Source organism: Bradysia coprophila, unplaced genomic scaffold, assembly GCF_014529535.1.
Source record: "Bradysia coprophila strain Holo2 unplaced genomic scaffold, BU_Bcop_v1 contig_373, whole genome shotgun sequence".
NCBI lineage: Eukaryota > Metazoa > Arthropoda > Insecta > Diptera > Sciaridae > Bradysia > Bradysia coprophila.
In genome coordinates this window covers 2622434-2648888 of record NW_023503632.1, presented here as the reverse complement: position 1 = coordinate 2648888, position 26455 = coordinate 2622434, and the positions used below count along the sequence as shown (strand labels likewise).

At 38.7% G+C, this 26455-nt stretch overlaps 3 protein-coding genes across 8 annotated transcripts in view; 1 reads left to right on the top strand and 2 right to left on the bottom strand.

The window, feature by feature from the left end:
• LOC119081963 (dual oxidase maturation factor 1) overlaps positions 1–3450 on the top strand; it is a 47617-nt gene extending 44167 nt beyond the window's left edge. For all 3 annotated transcript variants that reach the window (XM_037191269.1, XM_037191270.1, XM_037191267.1), the window contains 4 exons: positions 1686–1905; positions 1976–2267; positions 2416–2765; positions 2830–3450. In XM_037191269.1, the coding sequence (XP_037047164.1) occupies positions 1686–1905; positions 1976–2267; positions 2416–2765; positions 2830–2872 (905 nt within the window). In that variant the 3' untranslated portion in view covers positions 2873–3450. The remainder of the gene's footprint in view (positions 1–1685; positions 1906–1975; positions 2268–2415; positions 2766–2829) is intronic.
• A 6131-nt stretch (positions 3451–9581) lies between these two features.
• Positions 9582–15050, bottom strand: LOC119082017. The gene has a single exon (XM_037191335.1). It carries the CDS (start codon positions 15048–15050, stop codon positions 9582–9584), a length of 5469 nt encoding a protein of 1822 aa, XP_037047230.1.
• Positions 15051–22673: 7623 nt separating this feature from the next.
• LOC119081949 (dual oxidase) overlaps positions 22674–26455 on the bottom strand; it is a 50368-nt gene continuing 46586 nt past the window's right edge. For all 4 annotated transcript variants that reach the window (XM_037191238.1, XM_037191235.1, XM_037191236.1 and 1 more), the window contains exons 9-15: positions 26370–26454; positions 25973–26311; positions 25724–25910; positions 25407–25666; positions 23444–25349; positions 23232–23360; positions 22674–22953 (exon numbers count right to left, since the gene is read on the bottom strand). In XM_037191238.1, coding sequence (XP_037047133.1) covers positions 22825–22953; positions 23232–23360; positions 23444–25349; positions 25407–25666; positions 25724–25910; positions 25973–26311; positions 26370–26454 — 3035 coding nt within the window. In that variant the 3' untranslated portion in view covers positions 22674–22824. The remainder of the gene's footprint in view (positions 22954–23231; positions 23361–23443; positions 25350–25406; positions 25667–25723; positions 25911–25972; positions 26312–26369; position 26455) is intronic.

Below are 26455 nucleotides of genomic sequence, written 5' to 3'. Positions count from 1 at the left end.
CTAGCTCAAGAAATTCGATCCGATCCGAAGAGTAGGAAAGCAGAAAATAATTTTAGACCCTGGGTTATAACAGACAAAATAAGGTTCCAAATTGTTGAATTGACCCAAAAGATTACACACAATGTCATAAATGCTTTTTATTCACTATTTGTGTAGTGGGTCACTGGAGGCTGCAGGAAACGTCTTACAATACACATCCTCTGCAATCTTTCGAGTCAATCCAAACATTTAGAAATCTATGTTCGAGTAGGACAATATCCCACTCCTTCGGCTTGAGATACAACCCTCCTCTTGAAGATAATCACACGATGTGTTTTGTTACCAGCAGCAGGCCGCTTTGAGTTACACTGCGAAGTGATTTATTAATTTATTTGGGTGTTTGTCTATTTCAGCTGTCCTGTGCACAAAACGTTGTTTGTACCTCGACAGAAAAGTGATTTTTTCAGCACACGCCCTAACTTTATTTAAATTCTAATTCTCCAATTTCTCTCTGTTTCTTTAAAATCGACGTTTCCTGTCATGGTACCAAAAATGCTATAAATCGAGCGTGTTAAAGTTCGCTTGCTCTAAGGTAAAGTGCAATAGAGAGATATATTAATACTATACCGACTTTACATTAGCCATACTAACAATCGAATATAATGGATTTGAATTACACAAAAAAACGGACGTTATTCGATCGTTCCATATTCATTTAAATCACAATTATTTTTCCACTGAAAAAAAATCCCATCGAAGAAAATTACAGTTAGTTCCCAGTTAATGCGGCTCATCTGATAGAGAATCCGGATGTTCCGTGCAAAAAGCAAATTGAACAACGCATTATCTTCAGAAACAATAAACTAAATGGAAATACCTTTTTTTTAAGAATAAATAATTAATTTTTTGGAATTTGATTCTACAAAAATTTGTGACGACCTTACATCGAGTACGGAAACCGATATGAATGATTTATTGACGTCAACAGTTTTAATTATAAACATTTAGGCTTGTAAGCGTCGGAGAAATATTTTTGGAAGAAATGATTGTAACGAATTTTTTCGAATTGACGTTCGGAGGTGTGAGACATACCCTCTAATATTCCCGTCAATTTTCCACCTACAAAATCTATTGAAAGATAAAATGTCGACATTTTGTTTCTCTATTTATATTCATTCAAAAAGCTCCGTGTTTCTATTTATAAATATATCCATATCAAGCGTGGACGAGAATAAAAATAAAATTTTATTTAATGATCATGGCGATAGCAACACACTCTTCTACAATTAACGCACATAAAAAACGCCAGTATCTCGATCTGATTGTCCATCAAATAAAAAATTCGTTTATGGTAGCAGCGACAGACCAAAACACCTTGCTAATTTGACAAAGCCAAATGTGTATACAAAGTTGTTAATGAAACGATCCATTGTTCTGTTTATTGTTTAGGAGTGATGTTTGATTATTTTATTGTTGTTTTTGCAAGAATTTCAAGTAGATCTGCAGCAAACTGTTATTTTGGAATTCCAAAGACCAAAGACACATGTATCTGGCCATATACCTCATGTTAACCAAGGACATATTTGTTGATACCCTCGTCGTCGTTGATCAAACAAACTTAAAACGTTGAAGCCAGTCACATTCCAAAATATTCTTATTAGCACTGGATGTAAAAGTAAATTTTCTTCTATCTGTTGTTCCAACAGCACTTTCGATTGGAAATTGGACAACTCCGGATATCGATTTCAACGAAAGATTCAGCTGGGATGCTGCTCATGATATGGGTCATTCCTATCGGCACGCTTTAAAACGAGGATTACCGTATCCGATACTTACAGTCGCCGAATATTTCAGTTTGGGTCAGGAGGGATTCGCTTGGGGAGGACAATACCGAGCCGCTGGTTACTATGCAAGCATATTGTTGTGGTAATTTGAACGAGAAAATAAAATATTTTTGACCGAGAGTGTGACTCTCTAATTTCTTGCAATATTGAAGGGCATCTCTGGCATCGTGGTTGCTTATGAATTTATTATTGATTGCTGTCCCACGGTACGGCGCATACACAAAAGTATTAACTGGACTGTTGCTAGTGGCTACAAATGGTGGATATTATTTGTTAATACCGAAGCGACCATTAACAATCATCATTGAGGGTGGCCACTTGGAATTTCGATTGGGTTGGTGTTTCTGGCTGGTGCTAGTCGCCGGTGTATTATGCTTATTTGTAGGATTAGTTATATCAGCCATAGACCTTGTGTGGCCGCACACGTTTTCAACAATTTTGGAAGTAAGTTTGAATGGATCAGGCCCTAAGATTGGGCGACTAATTCCTGAAATTCGCCAAACATTCAAAAACTAATTCCATAATCTTAGGGCCTCTGGTCATCAGAGTAACAATTACTGTGACATAACATTTCGTCGTTCCGTTATTCTAGGTGTACTATGACACTCCGTACGATCGACACGTCATACTCGAAGAATCTCACGACGTGCGTTACCGAAAACGTAACAGTCGCGGATTGGAAGATCCGCCCGGACTGGGATCGCGTATTCTGCGCCGTTTATCATCGAAGACAAAGGACCAGAATGTATCGGGTGTGGACAATCGCGGTTTCCAGAAAGACGCCGTTCCCAATTCACCGTGGCGTTATCCATTCCGACGTGTCCAACATCCGGTGCATCCATTACGATTGACACGAACTGTTTCGCAGGATTCAGCATCGAGTATTTCATCAGCTGCCATACCACCGACAATGCACAAGATTGCTTTGTCTAGGATGTTACCGTAATTGATATGAGCAAATTGGAAGGCTGACCGGGGTGATAATGAAATTGTTTTTCTTTTACAGTAAACCGCCCATAGATCGAGCAAGGGAATCCAACAAATGGTGATAACTATATTATGTACTACAGTAGCGTTAATTTCCACTTTAATTCTCTATAAGAAAAATATACGAAGAAGAAGAAACGGAAACAAAAGAAATTTAACGAGAGTGATGAAATATGTGATACGCATGCGCAGTTCCTGTGCCTTATTAATTTGTACTTTTAATTAACGAACCTTAACTTTATTCTAATTTTTTTTGTTTGTTTTTATTCTTTAATTTAGTCACTTAGTTACTTGGATGAAGATTCGATTTTTTTTGTGTTTTTAATTTATTCTCCACATTTTTGTTAATTATTTTCGATTATTTTGGATGATTTTTATAGGAACGTGAATGCTTTGACGCACAAAACTTTTGATTTTGTTTGTTTGTTTCGTTTAATTTAAGAAGTGAAAACTATTAAGACACCACATTTGTATTACTAAAATTAAATAATTTTTTTTTGTTTAGCTAGGAATTTTTTTGTTTTGAGTGAACCGACTTTTGAAAATGGTCGGAACGATTTGTTGTAATTGCAAGAGATAAATTAGATGAAAGGATGACGGAAAACAATAAAAGAAAACCACATGAGATATTCACAGCAAATTTTTGTTTCAAATATTATGCAGATTTGCCTTAAATTTAATAAAAAAAAACTCGCAACCTCCTTTAAATCTCTCCGAATTCTAGAAAGACCATGAGGTTGTTGTAGGGATTGCAAACCGTTTTTCTTTGTATGAAAAAAACCGTTTTAAAACGGTCTCTACATACAAAAAAACGGTTTCCAATCACTAGGTTGCTGGCAGGCGTCCCACTTGTCCGAAATGTCCGAAATTTCACACATTTGTCCGAAATTGTCCGAAATGTCCGAAATTTTCTTTAAGATTTGATCAGAATTAAATATTGAAACTATAAAAGCCCCTAAATAAAAAAATCGCCTGCGGCGCTCTTCATAGTACTTTTAATTGCAGTTTCATTCCATCAATACTTTGTCCCTAATTAAGTAGTTATTAAGCTTTTATCCGATCAAATATTTCAATAAGAAGCTTTAACTCCCCTGCATCACATATTGGCTGACTCCAATATCTTTTTAAAGCATTTACAGAAATGGAAAATCCTCGGTTTCGCTCAATTTTTTTATTTTCAACCAAATATTTCGGTCACATGCAAGTGACCATTATCAATGGTAACCTGGAAAAAACATCATCGTAACTACACAATTCAACAATTGGTAATACAAATTTACAACGACCACAACATACCCTATGGGTTTACTGTATTTACAAATACATTGTCAATGGGCGTATATAATCATATACGGTAACAAACGTTCTATCTGTAAATGTTCGATTCATAATAATCAGCGAAAAAATTATTCTAATGACAACAATTCGAACATACCTTTGATCATGCACTTTTCAGAAAAAAGAAAGAAAAAACGCTTTTTTATCACAAAGTGTCTTAACATAAACACTGTGCATCGAACATCTGGAATCAAAATTTAAATGTTGACGTTGAGAGCAGAAATTATAAGTAACATCTCCATACAAAGTATATGAAGGGTCAACCTATAATTTTAACTTGTAACGAAAAGTAAAAATCGCAATCCCCTATTATTGCTTCCATGAAATACATGCGACTGAGTTTAATGTTCGTATAAAATTTGAGGAATGGAAACTCTACCTAACGGAACCAATGCGGTAAAAACTGTTTCGCCTGAAAGTATTAAGGAAGAAACCCATCCCGTTTTAAACCTGGTTAGATTTATTCGTAAATATTTCAGAATCTCTATTCAGGTTTCTGATCAGTACAGCTGCAGGTCACATCAAAGTAAACTTCGAAAAAATTCTCTAGTTTAGAGAACTTCAACTTACGTATTTCCTGATCAACTCATATAAAACCTCAGGGGTTTTTAGTAGGATGGACTTACAGACTTTTTCTTTTAAGATTTATTAAAAATTGGAAAAAAATTGTCCGAAATATTTGCAGGAAATGTCCGAAATTTTTATAAAATTGTCCGAAATGTCCGAATTTCGGAAAAGGCAAAATTTAGTGGGACGCCTGGTTGCTGGAATCAAGAAGTCCAAGTGAGACACACACAGCTTAACAGAAAGTATACATCTTAGCCGTACGAAGTACATTTCGTACCCAGAAGAACAGAAAGAATCAAAAAAAAAAAACTCGCAAGAGAGGTCACGATAAAATGGCGTATTTCATAAAATATTCACTCCCGTGATGATTCTCGTCACCTGCGATAATGTGGTAAATTTGTAGGTGCATGCATCTACACATCCTTCCCAAAGCTTACAGCCTTGGAAATTTCTTTTTACTCATTTTTACTGTGGAAGTAAAATATAATTTACATCTACTGACTGTATCGGACGGTGACTTGGAAATGTGACTTGGAAAACACTGATAGAAATTGATATCTAAGTCACAATTAAGCACAAAAAATAAATTAAAATTTACAAATTCAAGAACAAATTAACTGTTACTAACTGTAAAGGACAAAGGTGGATTGGTTCCTATACACAATGCCTGTTCGTATGGTCACTTTGAAGTGACTGATAAGAATATTTACTTCCACTCCCTATTTTTTGCCGAATATGATAGTTGACTATTAAACTTGAGGGAACTGTGTACTAGCCTTAAATTTAAGAACATAAATTTATTACTCTCCAAAAGAAAGGCTGATGAAATAAGCAAAGCAACTAAATTATAGATAAATCTCGGTTTTCACAATAAGCCACGTTGGGATTAAGAACAAATTGCAGCAGTGGTAAGATCGTAGACTGAAGTGCAGGAGGTTCCGGGTTCAAATCTCGTCAGATAAATTTAAAAAAAAATCTGTTTAATGAAAACATTTCTCATTCCAGATTCATAAAAAAGCTTCTGCTCATATCAGACGTTTAGATAAAAACTATAATATCACAATATCAGTAAAAATGTTTTTTTTTCTGAAGTAAAAGTAGGAAGGGTTAGAATATTTTTTTTTATTGCATTACAAATAACATTTAGATCAGATTAAAATGAGTAAACTAGTAAACAAGCGTCAAACGTCAGGGCCTAAAAGATTAAAATTTAATTCCTCTAGGGATTACTCATTTGGGGATAAGTTCAAGTAATCACTGAGGGGATTAAAAAAGATTCGGTCGCGCACTGTTAATCCTAAAAAGATTTAGGTCTAGTTCCATATTTTTATCTGTGTAGCCGCCAAAAATTTGAAATCGACACATCACCGAAAATTCTCACTGTCAAAATCATGTCTCAGTGGATCTGTCAGAACGGTCCAGATCCTGTGTTCGAATTTAGTATGTAGTGTGTACAGCACACAGTGAGAGAGTCTGCTTTGGTACGTGAAAGGGTGAAGATGTTCAAGAAGTTTTCGACGCCATTTTGTTGTGAAACGATTTGATGTCATAATCGGGCTCAATTTTTAGGAATCATGGCCCTACGTCAGTGAAGGGCCGTGACGCAAGTCTGTTCACACTGAAACATTTGACAAAAAAAAATTTCCGCAGGACTGAGGAACATATATACAAGAACTTTTTGACTTTTCCCCCTTTGCTCCTACTACCCCCAAAGTATTTTATTCGGAATCTGGGCGTCCATACGAGTTCAACGAGCTATCACACGCCTCATAAGGTTAAAATTTGGCCGAGATATTAAATTTCAAAACTTGGAAATTTGCAGAAATTTGTATGAAGAAATTCATTTTCATACATTTTGAAATTGATGAATTTTACCAACCTATGTCACTTTGTCACTCTGTTAACTGAAACTTTTGAATTTACCGGCGGATTTGGCTGAAATTTTCAGGGTATGTTAAAGACGTAATTCTAAGAAACTAATTTGAAGGAAATTTTATAAAAGCTTATAATTTCGGAGCTATGAGCGTGTTAACCTATTGAGCTATGGGACCTATAACTCGGAAAATATGGCAGATAGAAAGTTCGTTTAAAGGACAATTTTATAGAGTTTCACATTCTAGTCGACACGTGTTTCATGGTTTTCCTAAAAAGTGTCGCGTATTTGGGAGCTATGAGCGTTTTAAGTGCGAGCTATGTCAGCTATAACTCGGAAAATAAGGCAGATAGAAACCTCGTGTAAAAGACAAAGTTATAGAGTTTTAGATTCTAGTCGATACGTGTTTCATGGTTTTCCTAAAAAGTCACGTATTTGGGAGCTATGAGCGTTTTAAGTGCGAGCTATGTCAGCCATAACTCGGAAAATACGGCAGATGGAAACCTCGTGTAAAAGACAAAGTTATAGAGTTTTAGATTCTAGTCGATACGTGTTTCATGGTTTTCCTAAAAAGTCGCGTATTTAGGATCTATGAGCGTTTTAAGTGCGAGCTATGTCAGCTATAACTCGGAAAATAAGGCAGATAGAAACCTCGTGTAAAAGACAAAGTTATATAGTTTTAGATTCTAGTCGATACGTGTTTCATGGTTTTCCTAAAAAGTCGTCTATTTGGGAGCTATGAGCGTTTTAAGTGCAAGCTATGTCAGCCATAACTCGGAAAATACTGCAGATGGAAACCTCGTGTAAAAGACAAAGTTATAGAGTTTTAGATTCTAGTCGATACGTGTTTCATGGTTTTCCTAAAAAGTCGCGTATTTGGGATCTATTAGCGTTTTAAGTGCGAGCTATGTCAGCCATAACTCGGAAAATATGGCAGATGGAAGTCTACTATTTGGGAGCTATGAGCGTTTTAAGCGCGTCAAATTTTCGATTTTCGTCAAATTTTCGATTTTCGTGAAATTTTCGATATTCGTCAATTTTTAGATTTTATTCAAATTTTCGATTTTTATCAAAGTTTTGATTTTCGTCAAATTTTCAAACTCCGTCAAAATTTTCGAATTTTGTCAAATTTTCGATTTTCGTCAAATGAAAGCTGGAAGGTTCAAATCAAAGAGAAAGTTATACAGTTTTGTAAGAAGAATATTTTCGTTAAACTGCACAATATTATTGTCTATTATCTGCGACCAAATTCTAAAAATCACAACTTACAAAAGAGCTGATATCGCCCAAAACCACTTACAGTGGAGGTGTGACGCAAGTCCTGTTATCCACTTACAAAAGAACTGATATCGGTGTAGGTGACGCTTACAGATTCTACACGCAAAAAAGGATGCGTCACAAATGGCAGCTGATGAGGAAAGTACGCGAAAGTTTTATCAACAAAAATCTTACCAGAAAAATTTTAGAAAGAAAATTATAATAAAAAAGTTTGCGTCACAAGTGGCAGATGTTGAGCAAGGAAAATTTTTAAAACTGAAATATATTCTTTTAAAGAATGGAATTCAAACGGAAGAAAGCCGAATCAACATCTCAACATCTGCCACTTGTGACGCAAACTTTTTTATTATAATTTCCTTTCTAAAATTTTTCTGGTAAGATTTTTGTTGATAAAATTTTCGCGTACTTTCCTCATCAGCTGCCATTTGTGACGCATACCTTTTTGCGTGTAGAATCTGTAAGCGTCACCTAGAGCTCGTTCAGGAACGATTTTTTCTTCACTGAGTTTCGTTCAGTTAACGATGACAGGTGTAACTGTGAGGTTAGATTTCTCACGATGTATTTTGGTCGTGAAATGTTACCCAAATGTTGAATAAAACTCACTTCTTTTTCTATCTGTGAAGCTTTATTTTAAATTGATCTTAAATGTTACATGTTCATCCTTACTGGTCTGAATACAAATTGAATATATAATTTCATTCTTGCAACTCATCTACCCGCCAACATTAATCTCCACTCGTTATTTAATTACAATTATTTATGATAGGTTGCGTTGCTGACTTATCCCAGTATAAAATGTTATCCCAATGATTCAACGGCGCAATATTAGACACTACCCGCCTTGAAATATTCATATTTCGAAACAAACTGCTCAAATCCGATCTTAAAGAAAATAAAACGAAAGAAAAAACAATTGGTCGAGTCGACCCCGATTTAAACCAACCCGAAATTCCCTTCGTCTCATTCATTAATTTGTTAGTTGATCGGTTCAATGTATAGCCGTGTTATTGATCTGTCAATCCCGCGATGTTTTGTTCCAGTGTGTGTCCATTTTTCATTTGCTGCTGTGCTTGTGTTCAATTTGTTGCTTTATTTTCGACGCCAAAACGTTTTAAAATCGTAATCGGTAGAAGTTTAATCGCCATAGTCGTGCTCGTATTCCCAAGAGATCGATTTTATTGCTGTAATGTGGTAAATTCAGTGATCAGATCATGTTTCATTCGGTTTCCGTTATAAACAACTTCCCTTTGTATTCGCCCTAGTTACGGATGAATGGGTGATACTAGGGATAAAGGCGACCCGACATAACCAATTGATAATTTTGCTGGTTCGGATGTTCAATAAGATGTACCATTGCCGTTCGATGGGATGTGACCTTGCTGTTGAAGATGTTCTTGTGATGCACCAGATTTACGTGACCTTGACCTTGCCATGGACACGATAGGTGATAAGTATCGTTTCCATATGAATGTGGCTGAGATGTAATGTTTCCTTTGATATTTCAGCTCTGCTTTGAAATGTCTGCTGTTCAAGTTATCCCGATTGTTACCAATTATGCGCTGATTGCGAAATGTATGCAGCCTGTTGCCGAATGTATGCGCTGATTGCGAAAACTTTGCGGTCTGTAGCCGAATGTAAGTAACTTTATGCTATATGTCTCCCCACGGTTGTCCTTTGCTACTCCTCTCCTCCTCACCCTTCACTTTCGATTGAAATTAATTGGTTACTTGTGCGCCACTGACCTCATCTTCCTCCATCGGTAGTAGCCGAAATTTAACAATTGGACGTTTCAATTCTGTAAACTTGCCGCTCTCTCCTGCCATCCTTACTGTTGCAGACCTCACATTTCCATCAGTACTGGGGTGAACCTTGACAATTCGGGCTAATGGCCACTTTAAAGGTGGAGCATTGTCTTCGTTTACCAATACGATATCGTTTTCCTTAAAATTTCTCGTTTCCGTTCTCCATTTTTGCCTAGTTTGTAGTTCGTTTAAATATTCGTTGCTCCACGATTTCCAAAAATCTCGTTGCATTGCTTCAACCATCCGCCATCTGTTTCGTTTCGCGATGTTCTTATTTGTCGAGTTTCGTTCCGGTCTTGCCATCAAAGGTCTGCCGACCAAAAAATGTCCTGGGGTCAACACTGATAACTCTTCTGGATCGTCGTTCAGCTGACACAACGGTCGGGAGTTGAGACAGGCTTCTATCTTAGCTGTAATGGTTGTCATTTCTTCGAAAGTCAACACGTTCGCTCCTATTACTCGTTTCAGATGATGCTTCATTGCCTTGACACCGGCCTCCCAAATTCCTCCTTGATGCGGAGCCCTTGGCGTTATGAATTTCCAATCCGTTCCGTTTTTTGTTGAATGTTCGTTAACCTTGCTGAAGTCTAGTAGTGAATTTTCTGGTTCAGGAGCTAATAGGGGTTTGGCTCCAATAAACGTCAATGCATTATCTGAATAGCAGCACTCCGGGAAACCCTTTCTCGCCGTGAACCGGTCGAACGCTGCCAAAAATGCCTCAGTACTCTTATCGCTTACGACCTCCAGATGCGTTGCTTTGGTCGCCAAACATACAAAAATGGCAATGTATCCCTCGTATATTGGAACCTTCGGTATTGATTTTACGATTTTTCCATTGACCATTGTTGTCTTAACTCGAATGGGAGGTGATCTCACGTTTGATGCCTTTATATCGTACGGTCCAGCATAATCCAAGCCGGTCATCGTGAATGGGAGAGAAACATTGACTCTAACTGCTGGCAAGTCAGCCATAATCTGACTAGTGTTTTCCTTTTTAAAGCGTACGCATTTCACACAGGTTCGGATGCACATCTTGACTTGACTTCTCAAGTTTAGTATCCAGTAATCCTCTCTTACCGAATTTATAGTAATTTTGACGCCTCCGTGTAACATCTTGCCGTGTCTATCCGTAATGATGAGTTTCGCCAATTTTCCTGAGGCCAAAATCAACGGATGTTGCCTCTCGTACGGTAGATTCGCTTCCGATAATCGTCCACCAACTCTCAGACAGCCCTCTGTATCCAAAAATGGAGTCAAGGCGATGATCTTGCTTTTCTTGTTGATGTCCTTTCCTCCAGCCAAACTGTGAATTTCCCTTGCAAAGTCCTGTTCTTGGGTTAGCTTGACGATCAACAATTCCGCTCGACGCAGATCCACTGCTGTGATGACCAATCGTGGTTTCTGTTTGACAGTGCGTAAATTATTGATGAATGTGAGGCACAATGTTGTTACTCTGGTTATTCTGGTGTTCTTCATGCCATCCAAAAATTTATTGCAAATTGCGACAATTCGTATTATTCGATTGAAGTCCGAAAATCGCTCCAATAACTGATCCAATCCTGATCTCACGTTCAAATTCGTTGCCACTGCTTTCGCTTTCAGTTCTAATGTAACTGGAGGGATTTCTAATTGTTGATCCCATGATGTTTTGTGTTCTCGCAAACAATCTGGGCCCTTCCACCACAAATCGTGCTCTTTTAATTCGCTTGGATTCAAACCTCTTGATGCACAATCCGCTGGATTTTTTGTGCCTTCAATATGATGACATTGACTTCCATTCAAAAAATTGTTCGCCTCTACCACTCTATTCGCAACGTAAGTCTTTAGCCTTGCTGGATTTGTACTCAACCAACCCAAGACTATGGTTGAATCGGTCCACGCGTGCAATTCCTTTTCGGTTACTGGGTAAGCCTTCCGAACGTCTGCCATCAAATTCACCAACAAAACCAAACCGCATAATTCGAGTCTCGGTAACGTTTCACGTTTTAATGGGGCCACTCTAGTTTTCGATGTAATGAGCGTTACCTGAATTGTTCCATTGTGATCAATGACTCTGGAATACACGCAAGCGGCATAAGCATCCTCCGACGCATCACTAAAGCCATGCAACTGAAAATCCACTGTTTCTCCACCTTTTCCGATCCAACGATTTATGTTCAAATCTTCCATTAGATGCAATTCGGTTCGTATCTTTATCCATGTTTCTGCGATGTGTTTCGGTAAATCATCGTCCCAATTTAGACCTGCTTCCCACAGTTTTTGAAATAATATTTTCGCTCGAATTATTACCGGTGCTAACCATCCCAATGGATCATACAATCTTGACGTTTCAGATAGTAGCGAACGTTTCGTCGGCCAGCCCTTCGCAATCTTCAAGTTGACCTTAAATCGGAATACATCCATCGTAGGATGGTAAAGCACTCCTAACGTCTTCACAGTACTTCCCAATTCGATTTCCATTGGTAGTTTGATTTCTCTGTCTTCTTCCGGTACGCTTTCCAACACCTTATCCGAGTTCGAAATAAACTTACTCAGTTCGAACTTACCTCGGGCCAATAAATTCTTTAAATCCTTGCACAGTTCTACGCATGCTTGCTCTGTGTCCGATCCTGACATTCCGTCATCCATGTAGAAATCACGCTTGACCACTTCGGCCGCTTCCGGAAAATCTTTCTTTTCTTCTTCCGCCAATTGTTGTAACGATTTGACCGCTAAATACGTCGCTGAGGTAACTCCGAATGTCACCATGTTGTGTTGATGTTCGTGAATCTGTCCGGTCTCTTCGTCACGAGATAGGAACTTCTGGAACTTTCTATCCTCTTGACGTACTTCAACCTGTCTGTACATTTTCTTTATGTCGGCGGCAACTGAGAATCGGTGACTGCGCCATCGCATTAAAATAGTACGTAAATCCTCCTGCAGTGTGGGTCCAGTCATCAACAATTCGTTTAACGACACTCCTCCCGTTCCTTTCGCTGATGCGTCGAAAACTATCCTGGTTTTCGTCGATGTTGACTCCGGTTTGAAAACGGCGTGGTGTGGCAAGTAATAGCTTTGTGTGACTTGTCCTCCATTATTCAACGGACCGATATTCGTCGTATGACCCAGACGTTCGTACTCCTTCAAAATGTCTGTGTATTCGGTCTTCAATGCAGCGTTCTTGCTGAATCGCTGTTCCAGATGTGTTAGACGGGCAATTGCTTGACCTTGCGACGAACCAAGCGTTTCTGGATCACCCTTGAATGGTAATGCCACCACGAAACGACCTTCCTCATTCCTCCTATACGTTTTCATGTAAAATTGTTCGCATTCGGTTTCTTCCTTAGTGAGAATTCTTTCCTTCGAGACTTCTTCTTGTTCAAAGAATCTCTTCAATTGATTGTCTATATCTATTCGCAGATGCAGTGAGGAGAATTGCCTGATTTGACTCGGATCACGAACTGGCCCAGAAATAATCCAACCGAATTCAGTGTACCTAGCTACCGGCTCTTGCGGTGACGCCTTAACCAGGCCAGGCAACATCAAATAACCGTAAACGGAAGCTCCCAGTAACAAATCAATTTTTGACGGGATGTGAAACTGTGGATCGGCCAATGGTAAATCCTTGATGTGACTCCAATTTCGACGAGCGATGAGTGTGGATGGTAACGGTTGAGTTATCTTCTTCGTGACTGGAGCTTCGACCATCATGCTGAACGTCGGATTATGCTTAGAGCTTATTTCGAAGCTAACGGTGTGTTTGATCTGTCCAGTTTTTACGCCACCTAGACCGGTCGCATTTGCTAATACATGCTTTTTCCTTAACCCGAGCGTTTGTACTAAGAATTCACTGGCATAGGACACTTCACTAGCATCATCTAGCAAAGCACGGAAAGCGTAGAAACGATCATCTCGTTGAGAGCGTACCAAAACAATTGCGGTCGATAATAAGATTGATTCGTCCCATGCGATGATACTGGTAACATTTGAATTTACCTCACTCGATCTTGGTTCCACATATATATGGTGGGACGATCTCGCCACCGTCGTGTCCTGGCTGGTTTGAGATCCATTTGACGTTCTGGGATTGACTACACCATTCGATGTTCCCGATGAATTAGTCGAATTATTCGTAGTTCGAGTCGAAGTTGTACCTCTCGATGAATTGGTGTTATGCGGATGAAGTAGCTCATGGTGGTAGCTATTACAAATTCCACATCCTGGCTGCAGAGAACATTTGCCGCTGTGTGGTTTCAAACAATTTTTACATAATCGAGCACACGCCACTAAATCCATTCTGGTGCATGTATCCACCCTGAGGAAACGATCACACTTGGTCGCTTCGTGTGTCGTGTTGCATCGAAAGGGACATTTTCCTTGTCGTCCTGTAGACGTATGAAAAGTTTGATGAATTCTAGGCGGGAAATTCGGTGTCTCGTAACGTAAACTGGAGTTCCTGGTAAACGATCCACCTTTAGAGCGTGAATTGTTCGTGCTCGGTTCTATCGAAAAATTAAATTTCTGTTGACATCCCAAAGCGTGAAACCGAACCTTCAAAAATTCCAAAAAATCATCCATCGTCGGCAATGTCTTTGGTTTTAATTTTTGTTCCCACAAACGCCTCGACGCCCCATCCAATTTTTGTACCAACAACAGCAATAGTATCGGGTCCCAATACTCGACCCTGACCTTCAGACTTTTCAATGCTTGGATATTTACGGTCGTTACGTCCATCATTTCTTTCAAACCGTTTCCGGACTCTGAATTCAAATTCGGTTGCGAGAGGATTTTAATGATGTGCGTATCGATTAGGATGGCTTCGTTATGGAAACGATCCACCAAAGCTGCATAAGCTGGCCCGTAGGCTTCAGCTGAAATATCGTATTGACTAATGACTCGCTCCGCGTCTCCATCAACACATGACTTTAAATAATGCATTTTGTCCACATCGTCATATTTCTTGTTGTGCACCAGTGACTCGAACATGTTCCGAAAGGAAATCCAATTTTCATATTCGCCCGAGAAAATCGGAATATCCATCGCCTTCAATTTTATATTCGGTTTATCATTCGCCACAGCGCTTTCTTGTGATTTCACCGGTGCTGCGACTGGTCCAAATTTCTCTAATTTGGTTTGGATTCGTATCGCGACCTTGTCCAGTAGGGTGAAGGCCGTATCATAATCCTTTCTCAGATACTCTCGTTTGGTTTCGGATCCTTTCTCCGCATTTTCTGCTATTTCATCATTTGCCGACTCTATTTTGCTCCACATATTAGCTACCATTAACTTTTTCGCCTCAAGGTAGCCTCTCGATAGATTAGGTTCCGGCATCTTCACTATTTCGTCGCAATAGATGATGAATCTGGCGATTTTCTCTCTAAGCGCTTCGATTTTGTTCTCCATGTTTTTTGGCGGGAAAGTGCTGAGATTCGTCGTACAAGAGTATAACTAGTTGAATCGGTTTTTCAGCTACTTATAATATAACGGATCTGTATGTACGACTACGCTCCTATAACGATTCCCACGTTAAACAAACGCCTTAAATGCTACTACGTCTCTTGTTTCGTCTGTATAATGATGTGATTGTGTAAATGCTGCGAACGATTGTATGTTCGATTATGTAAATGGTGCGAACGATTGTATGTTCGATTGTGCTGTTGGTGCCGTTACTTCGACATATGTGGTGTCCTATATGCGACTTTATTTCCAATTATTCGTTCTGAAATGCCGTGTTTGCTGTATATGCTTATTATTACTCATCCATTCGTATGTGCATTCACTGTAGGTAGGAATGATTACCAAATTCTTCCATCAACTTTGCGCGCAACATGAAGTGGCGTCACTCTGAATAGCGGTTTGTGAGCACCGTAGGTATTTCTTTGTGTGTTTCGGGTATATGATCGGTAACTTTTTCTTTAACTGCACACAATTCTCAGATTTTCCGTCTGTTGCTTGTAATTATTTCACTTAGAAAAATCGCCGTTAAATTCAAACTTTCGATTATGCCCAGGGTTTTTTTTTTTTTTTTTTTTTTTTGTTATTATTTCATTGATTTTTCTTTATGCAGAATCCGGGACGTGGCCACTGACGAAACGATTTTATTTTAATTAATTATGCGGCCGGAACGTATCACTGTCGCCGTTAGATTTTATTTTAATTTTTATTTATTTTATGCGGCCGGAACGTATCACTGTCGCCGGTATTTTAATTTTTATTTAAATTGATTTAGTGGACTGTATTAAATTTCACTGATTTGTTTAGTTGGCGTCGAAGGACCATGAATAAAATCCAGGTCTTTTTCTATCTGTGAAGCTTTATTTTAAATTGATCTTAAATGTTACATGTTCATCCTTACTGGTCTGAATACAAATTGAATATATAATTTCATTCTTGCAACTCATCTACCCGCCAACATTAATCTCCACTCGTTATTTAATTACAATTATTTATGATAGGTTGCGTTGCTGACTTATCCCAGTATAAAATGTTATCCCAATGATTCAACGGCGCAATATTAGACAAATGTCATGAAACTTCGGTGAAGTGAATTTACAATGGATGTGTTGTGGTTTGAATTTTAGTTTGTTAAAAAATTGGCTGCCATTTCGGTTATTGTGGATCATTTGATGAATCGATATGCCAGCGTCGACAGTTCAAGAACAACCTAACAGAACATTTTCATAGAAACGGATTTACATGAAACAGATGTTGTGCTAAAAGCAATCCTGTACGAGTCGGGGGTTGCTATATTGTTGTTGAAGTGCATCCAAGTGCAAAATGCCAGAAACGTCCATCAAATGGCAGAGAGGTTTTTGCGTGCAGAACCACCAAATTTCATGTTGCCGGCGAATGTGTTCGAAACGGGAGTGGGCGTTTTTGGAAATCTTGGATACGAGCTGCAATTATATGCGAACAAGATATCTTCTCGTCAACTATTTGGTTAAAATCAAGACCTACGATGCTGTCAAAGCTGCACTGGATAATGCACTGGAAATGTTGCGATTTTGTCGCAAAGACAATTTGCGGCTTCGATTAATGGTTACAGGACTATTCATACGACAGGGAAACGATCAGGAGTGTTACGATTTCATGAAATGGCACGCAACTATCGATACAAGTGATGATTAATATTGGGATGACATGGATCAATCATTTCCCGATGTTACAGATGCCGACGTTTCGGAACTGGCTATTTACGGGACGCAATGCTTACTTAGAATATGCTGTAGCATTGATGCTGGTCAAAACGAAATTTTTACAGGACGTACGAACGCTGCAACATTCGTTTTTTATGTACGGCCAAGTATCGCGTCCTACGGAACTAGCCGATCGCATCCGCAAAGAAGCTATCGACGGCAACATTGTGGCGAAGCGAAAGGATCTGTTGATCAGTAAAAATCAGAATCCTTTGATCGAAACGTTGCTCAAACAGATGAAGCAACTGTTCGACTTCGGCCAGATGGGGAATAAGGACATTTTTCCCGGTCTCATCGATCCGTAAGGCTATTTGGACGCAATGACAGCGTGTTGGTACAGTGAAGGAAGTGAAAATCATGCCCAGTTAACCGTTCAATTTACGAGGCATATGAGGAGACGCCTGATGCAATTCAGATGATCAAAGAAATGGTCGAACTGGATGGTCGATCTTAGAAAAGCGCACTGGAGATATTAAAAATATTTTTTTCTGACTTTTCATTGCGTCGAATGATATGATGGATGAGTGATGTTCGTCATGGTCAAATAAATTTCTAAGAAACAAAACAGTTCTGTTGTCGGTTGTTTGTGGCACCTCCTTTCTCTTCATTTTGTATATAAGTCCTGTTCCTCTCCACTTTCGGTCTAGTAAGCTTATCCGTTAAGGGAAGTTAAGGACGCAAGTGAGTATCGCTGTAAAGTTGAGGTCCTCCACATTCTTAAAAAATAATAATTTAATCAAAAAATTGCATTAGTGAGGTGGAGGTCACAGCCCTCGTCAAAGGTCACCTACGTTACATCGATTCTGAGAAATTTTTCGGAAGTCATTCGGCCGTTTATCATACAATTTTTTGAAATTAATATTTGCCCCGAGAGTACTCGACCTCAGCTTTCCAACGAGCCCATACACGGTCGTGTCCTCGCCACCTTACGGAAATGAAATCCGCAATGAAAGTAAATAGATAGGTATGGCCAAACGTTCAAATTTGTTCTAGCCGGAGCACATACGGATTTGCATGGCGCCACCTCAAACGAACTCATTTCTAGTGCAAATTTCCACTAGAAATGAGTTCGTTTGAGGTGGTGCCATGCAAATCCGTATGTGCTCCGACTTGTATGGACTGGCCATACCTACTTATCTACTTTCATTGGAAATCCGGACTACGAAACCCCATTTTTCGACTTTTGGCCGATTACCACCAGCCAGGTATGGAAGATCAAAAAATCTGAGACTTGTTTTGGGGCCTAGGCACCAAGGCCTAACTAGGCATATATAAAAAAGTCCCGAAAAAAATAGCGCTGATTTCGGTCAGTCGAAATTCAAAAGAATCCCTCTGTGGGAATGTAAACATAAACATAAAATTAACTCGTAACTTTCACTAACGTATCTGAACGGCAAACGTCAGACAACTGTTAGTGTAACATTAAACGAATCGTCAAATCTTCACTGAGTGAAGAAAAAATCGTTCCTGAACGAGCTCCTACACCGATATCAGTTCTTTTGTAAATGGATAACAGGACTTGCGTCACACCTCCACTGTAAGTGGTTTTGGGCGATTTTTTTTATAAGAACGAAGTGATAAGTTAATTATCCTCATGATTGAGGTTTTATAGATTAAAACTGGCTGAATATGGACAAAAAAAACAAACAAAAAAAAAAACAGTGAGACGTTTTCCATTGAGTTTTTTAAACGTGTTGGTTCTTGTGTAATTTGATAATAATAATGAAATGCGGAAGTTGTAAAGATCGAGAATCGCATCTCTATCGGAAAATCGGCTGCTTTACTGGATCTCAATGCGAATGTCGATGTCAATGCTGTTATGAATCAAAATGAAAATGCTATCGCTTCGTGTGCAACTCAGTCGGAAAATCCGTTGCTTGCGCAACCGTGCCAATCATCAGCTATAAACAAAATCGCTACTCAACAATATTCTGTAAGCGATTTTTGTGATCGTTTATGTTTGATTTCACTTTACCTTTGTCTTGAATTGTGTCCACCTTGACCGTTCGTGCGATACCTTCTTGTCCGTACGTGGACCGCGTGCATGTCTTCTTTTCGAGTTAACTTTCGACTCGACTGATTTTGCATAATTTATTAGTAAATTCGAAATGTTCTCTCTTCGAATGAAAGTATTTTACAATAAATTACAATTTTAAACTTGGGTGAATGTAGGGAAAATAAATTAATGAATGAATTGTAATGGAGAGGGAAACATAATGTAAATGATCTTATAATAGCTAATGGTAAATAAACGAATCTTATCTGGTATTTCTGACTCAGAAATTCTGAGCTTCCAGTAGCACCAACTCCAACGAAAAGTATTATGTTTTGACTGAAGTAGGATTACAAATTAATTATAAGTCCGGTAGGCTTAGTAATTTAGTTTGCGCGAACAGATCAAAGGAACCGCGATGTAGAGCTTACTTAACCTGTTACAGACTGTCATCTGCTATCGACAACGACGGCAATAATAAACGACAAGCTCCGACAAATGAAGTCTTATATAGCAAAAAGCGTGGTCAAAACAAATGAAGTAAAAGATTTCTGATCAGATAGTAAAACTGTTGATGTGCTCGCCGTCTGTGACAGGTTAAGCGCACCTGCAACCATCGTAACTTTTCCATGGAATCTTTTTAGTTTTAACGAAGGGAGAAATCATACTTTCAATCTTCTATGTAATAACTCAGCAAATGGGACGGGTCGACCAATTTGATGAGGCCTGCAGTACTCAAAATAGACTCAGCTGAAGAGATTGAGAAATTATTTCATAACTTAGAAATTTAGTATCAAAGCTTTTTTAATTGTTTTCTTAAATTTTTAAATGTTTTTTTTTTTTTTGAATAAATGAATGTATTGTGCACATTAAAGGTTTTTTATCTCGTTTGTGTAGCTAAACTGTATCAATTGTACAACACCGGACGAAATACCGCTGAGCCACAGTCCACAAAACTACCGTATTTATATGCTCCTTTCAAGTATACCATTAGTTTGTTGGCGGTTTTTCATTTACGAAGTCAATTTTGATTTGTTGCATCATATTTTCATGAATTTTAAATACTTGTGATGCACCATCGACCAGTTAATTTATTCGCATTGCATGTCAGACCATTTCACAAAAGGGTTATAATGGATTCCGTTCAGAGAATTGATATGAATCAACAATAATCGCTAGTTAGCGAACGGTGAAATTGAAATTTTTCTTTTTCGTTTTGAATTGACCGAAGGACAATTGGCTGGGACAAGATTGGGAGAGATTGGGATTTGTGATCGACAGAATCTTTTTAGAGGAAACTTAAATTAGAAAATACATTTTTGTCCTACGATAGTTCTTAGGGAAATATGCATTGAGTTCAAATTTGTCATAATTACCAGAGTGTAGTAATTGAGTTTAGCTTACTACAATTGCTTAGTCAATTGATATGCCAAAATTATGTCGCCTTCGGTCAAACTAAAAGCTTGTAGAAAAAATTATTTTGTACATTAACTAGAGTACATCGATAGTGTTTATCGTCACCGCTGTCGATAACAGACGAAGCAGCGATAACTCCCGAAGTTTCAGCTGAGGTAAGAAAATGACTACTTTCTCGCATGCATTATGAAAACGTTGTGTTCACCTGGGAAGAATATGGGATATTCAAACACGATCGATGGGATTTCCAATTTCTCTCAGATTAACTATCCGCAATGACTTGCGTCATCTTAACTCTTTAAAGGCATTTTTTGACTGATTCCATTTACCTCAAAATACTTCTTGATAAGTTAAAGGAGCGAAACAAAATACCAAAAAGGTTATTGATTCTCATAACAATATTTGATGATGACTGTAAAAAAAACCTACCAAATTAAAACCAACAAAATTCCTCATCCAAATGTATCGTAGCCAACAAAACAAAACAGATCTAACTAAATTATGTTAAGCACATAAAATTGATACAGGTTATCGACTCAGATATCTAGATTAATTGTCGTTGTGTTAGCTCCGAATGCTTTAGATTCATCGAAAATGTACAACTTAGTTGATCTGGATACGAAGAAAGAAATTAAAAAGTAAATTATTTGTTGGCATGAAAAATGTCAATGATTACCAAGGTACCCTCAAACAGGTTACTTATCGTTTACCTTCGGAACAGTTTTAGATACTACCTAGGTTAGTTGAGGAAGAATTTGTTCAGAGATAAAGCTTCGAAATATCATTGAGGTTGTCTTCAACGATATTAAGAATGGTTCAGCTTGAAAGTCAAGAAGAAGGGACGGATAAATGTCTTGCCTGACTCAAGTACCAGTTTTACAATTATTCGCTGTTGTTTCATCTGCCCGTTATGATGGAAAGTAAAGTGACTTTAAGCTCCAAAGCATGGTTAATTTGTTACATAACTCGGCTTCGCCTTGGATCAACAAACCACGCACTGAACCTTACTTCTTATATTTTATTCCCTTGTTACGGAAAAGTCTATTAGGTGAGAAGTCATCCGGCAATAATAGGAAGGTAGTGATTTTTCCGCGTGAGAAATTGAAAGAAGGTACTAAATAGTTGTCCGACTACTGGTACATGTCCGGAGACTGGTGCCGCCACTCGACTATGAAAATACGGGAAAAAATGTGAGTGAGAATTTGCGATAGACGGTTAGATACACTGCAACTTGAGTAATGGTATTTTTTCACTCTTTTGTCATTTACTGACTATAATTGTAAAGTGCAAGCACGTAGCCTCTTTCCAAATTATATTATATTAACATGATACCGAGTAGGAAGAAGCACCACACTATCTCTAATCCTATGCATTAATTACTCTAGACGAATATTGTATTATTAAAACTTTTCCTACTGAGGCCTTGCTGTTCATTTTTTTACCCAAAGCAAAATTTACAGATATTATTTCTATAGCTCGTGTTCTCAAAATTGATGCCATCACTGCAGTAAAAGAACTGAAACATGTCTCTGTTCATTTTGGTTCGCTATAGACGATACGATGATGATTTTCACTGATAACATCGAAACTCTGGATTTGAAAAATGGTAAAGACTTGGACGATACTGATGAAGATGACAAAGAAAAAAAATTCATACTAAATAGTACCTCCTCTATATTTGACAGCTGTCACTCAAAGCCCTTTTGCTTGAAGTGCGTTGACTTAGCTCATACTCCAATGTACCGATTCTATCCGATAAAAATTGGTCCATTTCTATTGCATTTTGATCGAATTACCAGAAATTTCTGCCTTGAAATCCAACTCATGCGCAGTGCGCACTCAAGAGTCCACCCAACTTATAGTTTCATTTAGCTAAATATAGGTTGTTCTATCGAAAATCGAAACATTGGGCTGCATATGAAGATTCGCATGCCGTCAATCGTCATTTTCACGAAGACATTTCTTCAAGAGTTAGAGACAGTTCTTTCGGAAGTTAGTTTAGTCTGTTTGTAAAAATCGCTCTACTAGCATTGCAACATTTCTGACCACCGAGAGAAAGTACCGTAGATTAAATGTAATTTTGTGTTTGTGTTTGGTTTGTAGTAGCAGAAGAAACCACTCAAGAGGTATCCGAGATTGTTTTGTTTTAATTTTAATTTTTATTTCGATTATTTACACAATATTGATTATAAAATTAAAGAAAATGAAAAAGAAAAATAAATAAATTAAATTTAAAAATGGAAATTTACGAAATTAAACGCTAAAAACGACGACTATTTGATATAAATTCCAGATTTAAGTTTCGAAACTGTAGCTCTGTTTTCAGGTATAAAATTCGAGACCTAAAACGAACCACCCTTCAAAAATTGCTTTTCTGTCAGCAACTTTGAATCACGTTTTTCTTATTGTTAAACGAAAACATTTTTTAACAAATTAAATTTGAAAAAAAAACGATCCCACTCTGCCGTTACAGAGCACGCGACCATTTTAACTAAAAATATCACGAAAAGTTCTTTTTCCTTAAAATTAAATTTTAAAATCTAAAGACAACAACAAAGGTCGAACCAAATTTTTAACCAAAATTTTCGAAATGATGAATGAAGTACGGAAGCTTACGGCCTTTGTTCACCTCGTCACACGCTGACATGACACTTTTGGTGAGCGGTCGTGGACCACAGGAGAATACACCAATTTTTGATACCTTTAAGTAGAAATGAAATTTATTAGCAACAGGACGACTTGAATCGCTTTTCAAAGTACTACGGTCGATGTCAGTGAAATTAAGACGTGAACTTCCGTCACCTGATCCACTCATACAAACAAATGTGCTTAATACGTCTTTATACGAGTAAATACAGGGAGCCATGCATGTGCTAGTTAATAAACCGTATAAAGACTTATGATCAGTTTTGCTTGTATGAGTGGACCAGCTGAAGCAAATTCATGACTAAATTTCACCGACATTTCCTGTATACTCACATATGAATGCTTTTTTTGAACGAATTTCAGGAAACTGGACATATCGGGTCGACCGAAATGATTAACAGCTTTTAGACCGGTAAACATGGACGTCTTTGATAATCTTTGGAAGTGGTTCTCGCAGATGTACTGTAATAATGGAGGAAAAATTAAATAAAAAAAAACTTCAAATTGCCACACCACCACAATAAGGTATAGTGATTCAAACTCACCAACATTGTTGTCCTCAAATCGAATTTGTGAAAGAATTGCGTAATGAAAATGTGAATTTCCAGCACGTTTGTGACATCCTTCTTTTCCACATCGCGCAGTACATCGATGAACCATTCGAAATGCTTGTGTGACGGACATATCCACAGAAAATAGACCTTTTTACAAGCAACGCCTGAATACCGATTTGTGCTCGTTCCGAACACCAAATCATTCAAAATCGATGCATATGGAGTGACGCCAATGCCACCACCAACCATAACAGCCACTTCGAATTTATACCAATCCTGATTACCACCGCCGAACGGTCCTTCGATGCGAATTTTCGGCTGATCGGCCGGATTGTAATTGCACGGATCGAAGTAGTTTCGCAATTTCCACGTCCACGGTCCCTGAGCTTTAATGTGACAACTTAAATAGTTTTCGTGCGGTGCCGATGTCAGTGTAAAACTGTGCATTTCGTTGGAGCGAAAGGATGTGCACGCCAGTCGCACCCATTGACCGGAAAGGTATTTTAAATTGGGTGGCCGGTAGAATCTTATTTTTATCACGTCTGACGGTAGGAGATCCGTTTCGATTACATCCAATGCCATGTATTTCGTGCGCAACGACACAATTTTATCCAGAGTGTACACGATACCCGGACCAATGAAAAACAGCCAAAATCTCGGTGGCCCAGTCAATCGAGCTAAGCCATGAATGAGGCACAAAATGTACAACAAAATGTACAGCGAATGAACGTTCCAGAAGAACTTGTACGCCTTCTTGCGGATTGTTGGATGAGCAAACACGAAAATCAGGCACATTATGACGAACAGCATGACCCCAGTTATGCCGGTGACTGTTTGGAATAGCCAGAACGTTATGTCTGGCTTATAGTCCGATGTGAAATGAACTTCTCTGGTCAGACATTTCAGATTCTCTAACGATTGCGTCGAAACGTGATAGAAATTTACGATGTGGCCGACGGTATGCAGCAATGAGAAGAACAAGGCCGTACATGCAGCAATTTTATGGAACTGAATGTGTGAATCCAACGGAATGTATTGTTGGATGGGAAACTCCTTCAGTTTTGTGATCAAATTGCGGGACATCGTCAGCAACAGTAAAGAATAGCAAAATGATAATGATGCCGCCGAACCACGTGTGATGGCAATGCCGACACCCATTATGTGTCGTAGATCCGTGTGCTCGGCCATGAATGAATAGTGAATGAAACGTTCGACGAACAATGCAATTGTGACCACGTAGAACAAGAATAAGTAGAAAATGTTCTGTCGATTCTCTTCCAAGAACGTTGTGTATGAGTCCCACTTTGAAAGCATCCAGTGTCTTCGACCGTCTACCGGTACCGGATCAATGTGGAAGGAAGTCATCCTCGCCACATTCGTTGAAGTGTCCAAGAAGTTCTGTTTGGCACCCTTACAATCGAGACCAATGGCAACGAAGTCACCCTTGTACTCTTTCATCATCAGTTTGAAGTCCTGGTACGTCAAATGGTTCTTATGTTCCAAGCCAACATCTTGAAACATGCCATCGATCAACTTTGTTACCTGGTCATCTTTGATGCTTGTGGTTCGAGCTATTTCCACCAGCGATCGCATCATTTCACTCAGTTCACCCTTATCAATAACTCCATTCCGATCGTTGTCGCACATATCGAAAATGATTCTCAATTTGTCGTCGGTTTTGCCGCGTGAGAACAGGACCACTGTTTCGAGAAACTCCTGGAACGAAATCCGTCCATCTTGATCTTTGTCGACGATGTTGAACATTTTCCGAACAAACATATCGTCCGGTTTCATTCCGAGTGCGGAAGCGAATTCTGCTTTTGATAAACTGGTGCGCATAACCGTCATCACTTCACCGTCCGTTGAAACATCCGATCGTCGACGTCTCTCACCAGGCCTACAAATTGATAAAGTTAAACTAACAAGTAACACGGTCATTAAAGTCATCACTTACTTCAAGCCGAACGTTAGCGCATACGCTTCTCGGAAGAAATATTCCAACCGTTTCTGGCGACGTTCTCTAGTCTCTGCTTTGGACAACATTATTTCTCGACTCACTTCCAGCAGAGTCATTTCCTTTTTGTGTAGCGCCAAGAAATCTTCCAGTTTCTTCACGAACTTTCGACGAGCTCCGAGCGTTTCCAGCTCCAACACGAGATCATGATCGTTTGGATGTCTCAGTAAAATGTAGGGTCGTTTGCCGAGGTGGTTTGCCTGAAATTGAGATAGTTTAAATTGTCGCAATCAGAACTTTGGTCACCAGGATCGTACAGCCGACTCTTCCACGGTTACTAGCTCGATGTTCTTCAAATTGAATGTGCGCAACTTTTCACCTTTTCGGTCCACAGTGTAAATGGCAGCTTCTGGACCAAATTTGACTGTAACTAGGCGCTTATGATTGGCATGCAACCATTCGCGCGCAATCATTTTGTCAACCGATCCTTTGCTATTCGGACTCCTAACAAAAAATCGAGAGAAATAAATCGTTAACCGTAACTGGTCGTGCGCCACAATTTATACCTCAACGCTTCCTGACGAATTTTCAATTTTCGACGTTTACTGTTCTGCAATTTCACAACCCCATAGCCGGCAAATGCGCACAGTATCGGTACAAAACCGAGGAAAACGCATGCGTAGATGAACGCTAATTCGGAACCGGAAAAGTAATCGTATCCTTGCAAATAACTGCACGGTTCCAATTCGGTTGCGTTCAACTGCAACGGCTGCGGACAGGGATCACCGTCTTGGAATATGAACACATTCCGTTGAATGTCGGTGGGGTCGATGTTTGTACTGTTGACGATGATGTCCCACAGGGTGATTTTTCGGAGTTCTTCTATTTCTTCTGTGGTGAAAATTCTAAGGAAAATCGTTTAGTTTCAACATAATAATCGGTTGCCAAACACCACACACTCACCCGTTATCTTCATTTTCAAACCAAAATCGATCCGAATCGCGGATTCTTGTAAATTGATCAACGATAACAGTCGTGAAAAGTTCACC

Coding starts and splice junctions, on each gene's coding strand:
- LOC119082017 (XM_037191335.1), bottom strand. CDS start 15,050: ATGGAGAACAAAATCGAAGCGCTTAGAGAGAAAATCGCCAGATTCATC.